Here is an 11665-nt window from a genome sequence, read left to right on the forward strand (position 1 = left end):
TTTACTGCTGGGGCACCCTGGCGGGGTGGGCTGGGGGCAGCAGGAGCAATGGGGGGAGCACAGAGGGGGGAAAGGATCCCTTAACTCCTGCTGTGCCGAGCACTGCGAGGCCGTGACACCAGTCAGGGCAGGGAGTGGGATGAGGGCACACATGGATGTCCCCTGTTGGGGTGCATGATGTGGAAGGCTCATGTTGATGTCCTCAGGGCTCCAGCACATGTGCAGGAGGAACAGCATGGACAGGGGGAAAGGCAAATACTGGGAAATCCTCCCCTCCACCTGCCTTGGATTTATGTCTCCATCCCATCAATGTGTCTGTGGGCGAGCGCTGTCTATCCTTCAGCATCCTTGTTATCCCAAGCAGGCAGGGAATGGGACCCCAGCCCAAGCTCTCAGCTGAATTACTGGGTTCAAGGCCTTTTTTTTTTTCCCCATTTCTCTCTCTTTTTCTTTTTCCCCCTTTTCCTTTTTTTTTTTTTCTTTTTTTTACGATGCTAATGGCTCTGCCCTGCACTGGCTGCTGATCCCTCATTAATCTGGGCAGCACTTCACAGCCAGCCACAGTGACTTCTGGCAGGTGCACAAAGGCAGCCAGCGACACGCAGACCCCCCCCCGGCCACAGGCATTACCATGCACAGCCTTCCTCCGACTTTTGTCTCTGTGTGGCAGGGATGCGGATTAAGGAATTTCTCCCTCTGCCTTTGATGCTGTATGTCCCTCTGTCCCTCTGTGACCTCCCCAGTCTGTGTGTGTCCCCTGCTCTCCATGTCTGTGTCCAGTTGGACCTGGTCCCCTTGTGCTTTCCCATCTGCTTCTGAGCAATGGGAACCCACCCAGGGACTTTCTCACCCACCATGTGCCCCCACACACTGCCAGGCTCAGGAGTGCTGCATGCAGAGGTCGTATGTATGGGGAGAGGTGGACGATGCCTTTTCTGCCTTCCCTTTTGTCTGTTGGCTAAGGAGATCCTTAAGGCAGCATCCTCCAAGGGCCTACAAGAAAGGTCCTCCAGGTCCTCCAGCCTGGGTCCTGGGGGAACATTTCCCCCCCCACACCATGCAAGGCACAGCCTTGAAGCTATTGCACATGCAACCCCCCATCTGCAAACACTCAGCTGCAGGCTGGCTGCAGCTGGGGAGAGGCAGGAATTGCTCCCAAGAGGAAACGTTCCGCCAGGAGAGCTCTATGGGCTGGAGAAAACACTCCTGATGGAGCAGCAGCCTGGCCAGGTCACTGGGACCTCATCGTGGCCAGCCTCCCTGCAGCCTGCTTGCTGTGGGGATCAGGGAGCAGCCAGAAGGGCTCAGAGCATGCTGAAGGACCTTGAGAGAGACAAACATCAGCCGGATAACCCCAGCATCCTTTCGAGCCCTATGATCATTCCCTGGTTCCAAAGCAGCGCTGGCCCAGGACAGGACAAGCTGTGAGGAACAGACTTACAGGGACATGGCAGCATACCCAGTAAGGTTTCATTTGCTTTGTCACGAGGAATTGATTAAGCTTGATCATTTTAGCATCACCATCCAAATTGGTGGATGCCACCAAACACCCCATCCAGACAGGTCCCTGCTGTGTGGCATGCACAGTGCTGTACGTGTGTCCCATCTCGCTGTGACAGTGACCAGAGCTGGTGGCAGAGGCATCAATCCCAGGGTCTGGGTGGCAGGGACATCCTCACTGTGCCACAAGGCTCCTGTCCTGCCCACCCTTCCTGGGGGCCTGGGCCATGAAATTGTGGCCCTATGAGAAGATGTTGCAGAACTTGTCTCAGCTCTGCTGGGTGCAGCTGAGAGCCCATCACCACTGAGGACCCTGATCCAGCTCTGGCTTTGGTCCTGGGCTGAGAGGGGCTGGAGTTTGGTGGGGTTGGCTGGATGGGTCCCCAGGGGCTGTAGGATGCATAGCTGTGCCCTATAGGAGGGACTGGCATCTTTTCACCTTCTTTTCCCCATCCTCCCCTCTGCCCAGACCTCATAGGATTTCCATTTTCACCTATTCTATAAGTGAAATGGTCCAAAACCCTTTTCCTGCAGGATGGGGTGTGCCCAGCCTGGGGTGGAAGCAGCCACCCCCATTATATAGACTGTGCTGGGGACCTGTGAGCAGCTAAAGAGGACTGCTTTAAGCCTGATATGACTATCTGGACAAGACAGAGTGCCTGTGACCCCTGGACTGGCTCTCAGCCTCTGTGATGAGCTGGAAACTCAGGGACACCCTGCACAGAGCCATCTGCCCCCATGCCAAGCTCTGACCTCAGACTCACTGGTGGATACCCTAAGTAGCTGCCAATGGGTCAGACGCAATGGTGAGACCCATGGCGCAGTGGGAAGTTGTCCCTTGGATGGTAGGGATGGACTTAGGTACCAGTTGTCCCAGCACTTCGGTTAATGGTGGTTTAGGGCTTAGGCACACCTCAACTTGGCACAAGCCCTGCAGTGAAGCCCTGTTTGCATCCCACCAACAAAGTGGGTGTCAGCCCTAAATTGCTTGTGCAAGGGGAGGCAGGATATGGCCTTCCCTCATCCAGACCTCAAATGTGCAGTGGTGCGATGGACAAACACCTTTGCCCACACTGCTCCCCTGACAAGGTTTGGTAGCAACTTCATGCCTTGCAGGCAGCAGGAGGCCCTTTGCTCCATGATTGCTGGGGGACACACCAACCAGATGTGCTCCAGATGTGGGGTTCTTGTCATGTGCTGGGCAGCATGAGCAGCTGGGAGCTCAGAGCCCAAGGGCCCTGCTGTGCCAGGCAGCAGGCTGGATGTGGTGATGAGAGGGAACAGGGAAGGAATGGCTCTCACCTGGATCAAGAAAGCTCCTCTGGTAGGGATTCCCCAGAGTGACTGTAGAAGCCAGGGAGTGCTGCAATTTGTATGCCAAAGGGATCGTATCTGTGCTGGGTGTTGCACATGCTGTACTGAGAGAGCTGGAAAAGGGATGGGTCTTTCTCAGGGTGCTCTCCTGCTTTTCTGGTACCACTGCAAGCAGCGTGGTGATGAGATTAACCACAGTGCTCACTGGCCAGGCCAGCAGTTACCCTGGTGTGCACATATCCATGTGTGTGTAAACTTGCACTGCTAGGGCACCTTCATTGCTCAGCTGCATTGGCCTAGGCACTCTGGAAACCCAATGGTGCAGCTTTTCTCTCTTTGGGCTGTGGGACCAGACAGAAGGTTTTGGCTCCGTCTTGGTCCTGCCACTGAAATGAGTTCTTAATAAAACTCAGCTATTGGTGGTCCCAATGCCTGACCTCCTCCTGGGTGGCTGTGGAGGTGTGGAGAACCCATGTGAGCTGTGCCGTGAAGTCCCCCCCATCCATGAGGTGCCACTTGTTCTGCCCCAGCTTCAGCCACTGGCTGAGCATCAGCACATGTAGATGGACTACATCAGACCTGCACCATCCCTCCAGCATCTTTATGATAAACGTGTGTCTGGAGAGAAAGTGATTTGTGTCAGCCAAGGCACAGGGAAGGAAAACAGGTGCTCCATGTCCCCATATGGAGACACAAGCACCATAGCAGGGAATGAAGCTGGCAGCATGTTGGTCCTCAGCCTCAGAGACTGGATCCAGAGATCCCTGGAAGGTGTGGACACAGCCTGGGGAACAGAATGACCTCCCATGGCAGCAGGGACAACAGGACAGAGGGAATTTCTCTAGGAAAGACAGATAGTCGCAGCTTGATCCTTATCCAAGGGCACAGCCAGAGGGATGCAAACTGAGCCAGTGGGATGCCAGGAGGCATGGGAGCAGGGTGGCTGGTTGGGGATGGTAGTGATGCCCGGAAGGCATGTGTTCGCACCCCAGCCAGCGGCTCCAGCACCCTGTCCCACCGTGTCCAAGCAGAGCCTGCCCAAGCATCTGCTAGATTCTGGTGACCTCTAGAGGAAGCCGCTCTGCTCCAGCAGCTCAAGCCTGGGAGCAGGACGGGGTCCCACCAGACCTTTAGCTTGGCTGCCACTGGGGAGGTCTCCCCTTGCAGCCCTGTTCTGGGCTCATGCTTCTGCCCCAAACACCGTAGCGCTTCCCAAAGTGCCGTCAAAGTCCCATTATCATCCTCTAGCCGAGCTAAACTTGCAGATTGCCTCACACCTCCCTGTGCATGGGGTTTCCTCTGACCACCCTGCTGCCCTCAGGTTGAGCTGTCGGACGGGACATCGCACACCATCACGGACGCCTATGCTGGCAAGGAGTACATCATCCAAGTGGCAGCTAAAGACAATGACATTGGCACGTGGAGCGACTGGAGCGTGGCTGTCCATGCCACCCCATGGACAGAGGAGCCCAAGCACCTCACCACAGAGGCGCAGATCACAGGTAAGAGCCCCCTTTCCAAGGCAAACAGGCTGTGCCCACAGCGGGGGTACCCATGAGCCCTGACTGAGGGTCCTCCTTGTCTGGCTCCATGTATGTTCCATCCCCAGGCAAGGAGATCCCTCAGCACCTAAGGGGAATGCAGCCCTTTACTCTACACTTTGCCCCATACCCATGGCTCTGGCAGTGGGTGCGACTGTGACCTGAGTGCCCCAGTTTACTTGGTTCTGCTATCCTTCTCACCAGGTTACTTGGGGTATCATATTAGTGTGATGATGATTATTATGATGATGATGATTATTATTATTGTTATTATAATTATTATTATTCCCTGAGGCCTCCATCCCTCCCTTTCCAGTCCTGCCCCCTCCACACCTCCGACCCCGCACAATAGTTCAGAGTGGTGCCAATTCGAAATAAAAGCCACAAAGTTAACAAGCCTCTGTTTCTAGGAAAGAGATGGGACTGTGTCCAAATGGGCGTTATCAGCCCTCCGTTTCCCAGAAGGGCTGGGGCTGGACCCTGCACCAGTTCCCCTGGCTGGCACCATCAGTGGGGCAGGGGTGAGCAGTGGGGCAGCACTGAGCAGTGCTTCTAGTCAACACTGCAGATGTGAGGTGGACAGATGTGCATGTAGGGATGGAGGGTGCTCAGTGTCCCCATCCTCCAAGCTCTATCCTAGACGTGTGGGCAAGCCACGTGCTACCAGGGACACGCATGAACCCCTGAGGGCTCTGGCAATGCTCCCTGCCTGGGGATGTGGTACATGCAAGGCCTGGATGGAGACACCTCCTACATGGAGATACCCCCACTTGCCAAACCAGCAGCCTGTAGGGCTCCTGGGGGTTCAGGCAGCAGCAGGGATTTGCAGCCCTTCATCCCAAGGGGGATAAAACCCCACACGGAGTGCAGGCACACTGCACAGCACTGTTAGGGTGAGGGTTTGGGGTTTGCTTCTGTACGACCTGCATCATGCTAAATGCAAATAACAACAGCACTTGCCTGCTCTCTGTCATGTCCCTCACATGCATGTCCCTACATGTGAGACACCCCAGCCCTAATGCTGAGCTTCACCATGACGCTTCAGTGATGTCTGAAAGATGCTGAGACAGACCCCTGTGGCCTCATCATCCACCCCAGGTTGTCTGGAGGGGATGCTCTGGGACCTGCTGGATGTGACCAAAGCTGCCTCAACCTGACTGACCATCCAAGCTCTCCCTGCAGTCATGCAGCCCTCTGCAGGAACAGACAACCCATCTGGTCCTGTACAGAGGAGAACAAGCCCCATGAGCCAACCCAGCCGCCACAGCCATGTCTGGGGTGTTCCCTAGGCAGGGGATGCTCTCTACTGAGTGCTTGTAGCCATGTCACCAACATTTCTTAGCCAAATTCCTGCTGAGCTGGAATAGTGGAGTAGTCTGGGTGGTCAGGATGAGGCTGGGAGAGATGCCCAGCTCTGCTTGGTGGTGCAAGCATCTCTTGTGTCAGAGCAGGCAAAGCCTCATGGACCACACCACCTCCTGGCTCATAATCCCAGTCCCCCAGCTCAGCCCTAGTATAACATAGCAGTGAGAGGGGCAACCTGAGGACAGGACAGTGCCATGTCCTCCGTAGCAGGGAAGTGGGGCTGCCCCTATGGGACACACCTCCAGGCACCTCAATTCCTCTCACCATCCTCTTTCACTCCTTGCAGAGACAACAAGCACTAGCACCTCCTCTTTCATGCCACCCCCCACCACCAAGATCTGTGACAAGGGGGCCGTGGTGGGCAGCGGAGCCGTGGCAGTGTGTTGGACAGCTGGACTGGTCTTGGCTGCCTATGGCATCCTCTTTATTTAGTGAGTATTACCCAAACCATGGGCGTAACAGATGGGATGTGGGTGCAGGGATATGGGGACTCCAGGGACTCCAGCGTGGCTGGGAATGGGATGTGTGCAAAGGGCACTGGGAATGAGCCATCTGGGGATTTTCTTGCAATTTCATTTTAAATATACCCAACCTGGCTGCTTTTCCAGATTGCGTGTTCTGGAGGAGATCTCCTTAATGGCTTTTCAAACATTACCCACAAAGCCTGTAGAGGGATCAGTCTTTCATGTCTCGTTCTCAGCAGCCCTCTCCCCTCCCCACTGATGGTGTTTTAAGAGGCCAAGAAACCACGTGGAAATCTAAGCCTTTTGTGGAGTGACAGAGGAAAAACTGTCCAAGATCAGAAAATTCAAAGATGCAACTCAAAAATGTCCTTGGTTTGGCTTCGAATGGAGCTGGCAGCCTGGAGAGCCCCAGAATAGAATCATAGAATCACAGAATCAGCCAGGTTGGAAAACATCTTTAAGATAAATCCAAACGTTATCCTATGTTGCCAAGTTCACCACTGAACCATGTCACTGAGGGCCTCATCTACACCGTTTGTGAACACTTGCAGGGACGGTGACTCCACCACTGCCCTAGGCAGCCTGTTCCAATGCTTGAGCACCCTTTTCAGGAAGAAATTGTTCCTAATCTCCAATCTAAGCCTCCTCTGGTGCAGCTTGAGGCCGTTCCCTCTTGTCCCATCACTTGTTACTTCGGAGATAAGACCAGCCACCTCTTCAGTACCTACTCCTCTCTGGGCCTGGGCTGATGTCCCATGGGTGTCCACCCATCCCTTTTCACTGCACCCACACTGCCCAAAGACTGGAGGATTGGTCCTTTGTGTCACTCTGTGGGGTAAAAGATGTGCCACCTGTCCTTCAGTGCCCAAGGAGGACCCGTTGCAAGGCAGCTCCTATGGGCATGGAGTCCTACGCTCCTCTCTGGCTGTGTCACTTCCACATTAGCAGTGGCAATGGGAAAGGGGAGTAAACACAGCCAAGAGTGGACAGGCAGGGTCCAGCCCTAGGAGGAAGAGGTGGGGGTGATGTATTTGGGCACCTGGTTCAAGTAAGGTGTGAATTTCCCTTTGGAAAGAGGCAAAATCCTCCTTGGAGTGTCCCCTTAGTGGTCAAACATGGCCAAGCATGGAGCAATGACCCCTCTCCTTCCTCTTGCAGATCCTCACCTGTCCGTCCATTGCATCCCAGCGCAGAAGACGCCTTCCCACCACCCACCACCGCTGCCACCCCGCGCCTCGCTACCCCATTCCCTGGGTTGAGTCTCTTTATCTCTTCGATTTTGCACACGTTGAGGACGTATCACGCTTCTTGCCATCGCTTCGGATGAGGACAGAGCTGCTGCCATCCCACGGGGAGCCACAAAATCCTCTCGAGCCCGGAGCGAGGAGACGCACTTGTGGGGGGGGGGCCCCCCCCAAGTCCCCATGCCCCTTTTCCCAAGCAAGACAAAGCGAGCCTGGTCACTGTGCTGCAGCTGAGGACCCCGCTCATACAGCTAACCCCCCCCACGCCAAAGACGTGCCCGCCACCCCGGCACCCCCCCGGTGACAGGGAGCGTGACGACGCACGGAGAAAAGGGGATATGAAAATGGGGGGGGTGGTGAGGGGAATGATGCTCCCAGCTGTGGACCCCCCTCAGAGAAGAAGGGGGGGGTCCCTCCAAGGACCGGACTTGCTTCCCCGAGCTCGTGACCGCGTGGTGAAGCTGAAGGGGTGAATGGGTTGGTGAAGGGTCTTGATCTCCTCGGAGGGGACGGGTGATGGAGGGAAGAACTGGTGGCTTTCACAAGTGTGACTGGGAGCAGGGAGCTGGCCGGGTTTTAATGGGAAAAAAGCAGAAATTATGGGAAAAAAAAAAAGGAAATTAAATACCAGTAAAACCCCCCCTGACCCTTGCTGAGTGCCTGGAGCTGCCCCTCTGGCTCCCCCCTCCCTACCCAGCACCCTGCAGGAGCCTTCGCCACCCTCAAACCCACATCACCACCAAACTTTTGACCACATTGGATACAGGGAATCGCCCCGTTGACGTATTTGTCTCACTCCCCAACAAAAGCAGCATAGCTCTGCTGTTGCCTTTAGAGCTGGAGCCCTGCAGACTTGTCCCCCGCTGTCCCCTGCTGTCCCCAGCTGCCCCTGTGCCTGCTCTGCTCTCCATCCTGCCCCAAGACCTGTTTTGTAAAGACACCTCCTCTCGCCCCTGCCTGGACCCAAGCGCAGTATTTAATACCGTACGTCCTAGTACTCCCACTGTTGACATGCTGTATTTGAATTTTTTATAGATGTATATATATAAAAAACAGAAAAAAAAGAATAAAAAAAAATAGAGGGGATAAAAATAAGCTCACACAGAGACAACGCACACACGCGCACACACACATGCACCAGGAGAGACCGTCTTCATTAAATGATCATTTCATGATGTGTAGCAGCTCTGGGTGTTATTTTCCTTCTTATCTGGAGTGTGTGGGTTTGGCTGCCCTGCTCCTGTGTGTGGAGCTGGCTGCGATAGGGGGGGATACAATGAGGGGGATACAGAGCTTGAGCTAAAGTTATTATCTCCACAGAGGGATGGGGCACTCAAAAACTGGCCTTTAGAACATCCTTAGAAGGTGCAAGGGGGATGCTCACCCCTGGAAAGCCTATGTCATGTAAAGGGGATGGTTGTCACCACCCTGTGCCACATGTCCCCGTTCATGGGCCCTTGGGGATACCCATATGTGCCCAAAATCCTACCAGACCCTGACACCACTCGGGCAGGGAGAAGGATGGAGAAGTGCCTTTGCCCCACTGCAGCGCAGAGGCTGGAGGTGACATGTAGTCTCAATTAATGCACTTTCCTTGTCTGATTAATAATTTCACATTAGGAAAATGCCACTAGCCCAGATGCTCTGCATTAAACTTCCATCAGAGTAGGGCTCACAGGAGCCTTGCACAGGGGCAGTGAGTGCAACAAAGCGCACTGTGTCGGGGTCTGGCTTCTCCCCATGTGCTTTGCTTGTGAACACCAACCAAAGCAGAGATGGCATCGAGCTGCAGTTCATCCCAGGGGGAAAAAATACTCCACTTTTTATCAAAATGCCCCAACATCATCTTTCTACTTGGAAGATGGATGGATGGATGGATGGATGGATGGATGGATGGATGGATGGATGGATAGATGGGTGCATGGATGGGTGCATGGATGGGTGTATGGATGGGTGCATGGATGGGTGCATGGATGGATGCATGGATGGATAGATGGGTGGAAGGAAGAATGGAGGTGAAGAAGCCACAACCCTGGTTTTTCAAAGCTTGCTTCCACCATGCAGGGGCTTTATCAGAGGAGATCTCAGTCCTGTGCAGCCCTGCCTCTGCCTCTGCCTTGCCAGCAGCAGTCCTGGCCCATGTGCTGTCTTGGTTCACTGGTTAATGTTCCATTACCAGACAACATGCCTCAGTCATTTATTAATGTTTCATTAGTGTTAAAAACATCTGGTAATTAATTATGCACTAATTATGGATTCACAGTGCTAAAAGCCAGGGTAATTTACCATAGCAGATGACTCTTTGGGGCAGGGGGAAGGGACAGCTCTTAGCAGACATGAAAATGTCAGTCCCAGCCCTTGCCTGGGGGAAGCATCCCAGACAGACAGATTGCCTTCATCTCCACCCTGGACCTTCATGCCTGGTCTGGAGGCATGCAATCTCAGGTTATTAAGCAGAGGAAACCTTTCCCTCTCAATCTGTTTCAGAGACCAAGGAAACAGCACTTCCACTGTATGAGAAACCATCCAACAGCGATGGCTTTCACACAGAGCCCCAGGCATCCTCCAGCACCTGGAGCTGGTACACAGTCTGCTGATGGCTCTAGGATGCTGTTCGTCAGTCCCTCCACAGTGCCTGGACAGATTAAGCTGCAGTTCATAAAGCAAGGGATGTCCTAAAAGCCCACTCATTAAGTGCCCCAGCAATATTACATACAGATGTGCAGAGATGTTTCAAACTGGGGAAGGTCCTAGGGGAGCATCCCTGCCAAGCAGAAAATCTATCCACTTAGCAGTATAAATCCATACAGGAAGAGACGGAATTACAGCGCTCAGAGAGACCTGTGCATCACATAACCTGAAATCCAATACATCAGCTCGGTGCAATGGGTCCCTGCATCCTCCCACCACATATGTGGCAGTGAATCCCACCTTAGGTGTTGTTTTCAACTGTTGCTGATGCAAGAGCAGCCTTGCACTGGGCTCCCCAGTCTCTGCAGGAGGCATCAGAAGAGTGACTGGAAAGCAGGAGCTATTTCCCAGGCATGAGGCCTCATAGGAAGCAGAAAGCCTTCTTGCTCGATTGATGGGCTGAACAGTGGAGCAGGTCCGAAACACTGCACCTTCTGAATCCTTCCCTGAGGTGGATGACAGCAGAGATCGCATCCTCCCTGACCCGATAGTGAGAGAAGTTCCCTGCTCCCACACCAGTTTACCAGGAGCCTGGAGCCCCCAGGTGGTAACAAGCACAAATGAGGTTGAGAGAGATGAGCTTTGATGGGGCATCGTCCATGCCCCTTGGTTGATGGATAAAAGAGGAGCAGTGAGCATGGTATTTCAGCTCTGGAAGAGCATTAGATAGTCCCAGGTGAGAGTGGGGTGGCAAAGGGGCGGGAAGGCAGACTTGGCTGCCAAAAAGCACACAGATAGCTGCACAGCCAGACCCAAGCATGAAAGCATCCTGCTGAGACAGGGGGAAACGCCAGTTGGATCCACGGAGGTGTCAGACCTGCTGCTTGTTCACACAGGGGTAGACATGCTACCCAAGAGACAAACACCATCCTCCATCACAAAAACAGGGTGAGGTGGGAGGTGGGCGTAAGAACAGCAGGAGCTGGTAGAAAAATGGTGCCCCAGGGTGAGTGTGAAGAGTAGCATCTGTGAGGGATGAGGGTGTAAATAGAGTCAGCTTGATTTGGAGGAGCCCAGACTCCCCCAGTCCTCAACCTGTAACAGTGTCAAGTCCTTCAAATACAAGAGCCTATTCCAAACCACAGGGTATTGATTCAAAAATGCCTACATCACCCATACAGAGATAGAATCATAAAATAGTTAGGGTTGGAAAGGACCTTAAGGTCATCAAGTTCCAACCCCCCTGCCATGGGCAGGAACACCTCCCACTAAACCATATTACTCAAGGCCTCATCCAACCTGGTCTTCAACACTGCCAGGGATGGAGCATTGACGACCTCCCTGGACAACCCATTCCAGTGCCTCACCACCCTAACAGGAAAGAATTTCCTCCTTATATCCAATCTAAACTTCCCCTCTTTAAGTTTGAACCCATTACCCCTTGTCCTATCAGTACAGTCCCTAATGAAGAGTCCATCCCCAGCATCCCTATAGGCCCCCTTCAGATACTGGAAGGCTGCTATGAGGTCTCCACGCAGCCTTCTCTTCTCCAGGCTGAACAGCCCCAACTTTCTCAGCCGATCTTCATACAGGAGCTGCTCCAGTC

At 53.8% G+C, this 11665-nt stretch overlaps 1 protein-coding gene across 8 annotated transcripts in view; it reads left to right on the top strand.

The window, feature by feature from the left end:
• The window catches only part of CNTFR (ciliary neurotrophic factor receptor), a 208069-nt gene extending 199466 nt beyond the window's left edge, over positions 1–8603 (top strand). For 7 of the 8 annotated variants that reach the window (XM_061376523.1, XM_061376521.1, XM_061376522.1 and 4 more), the window contains 3 exons: positions 4136–4316; positions 6007–6151; positions 7343–8603. In XM_061376523.1, coding sequence (XP_061232507.1) covers positions 4136–4316; positions 6007–6151; position 7343 — 327 coding nt within the window. In that variant the 3' untranslated portion in view covers positions 7344–8603. Of the gene's footprint in view, positions 1–4135; positions 4317–6006; positions 6153–7342 lie in introns of those variants that run through there. The other variant, XM_061376520.1, reaches the window with a different exon arrangement.
• Positions 8604–11665: the final 3062 nt, after the last annotated feature.

This window comes from Neopsephotus bourkii, unplaced genomic scaffold, assembly GCF_033783945.1.
Source record: "Neopsephotus bourkii isolate Nb327-2 ecotype Australia unplaced genomic scaffold, CSIRO-AGI_Nbou_v1 NB_1721, whole genome shotgun sequence".
NCBI classification, from domain to species: Eukaryota; Metazoa; Chordata; class Aves; order Psittaciformes; family Psittacidae; genus Neopsephotus; species Neopsephotus bourkii.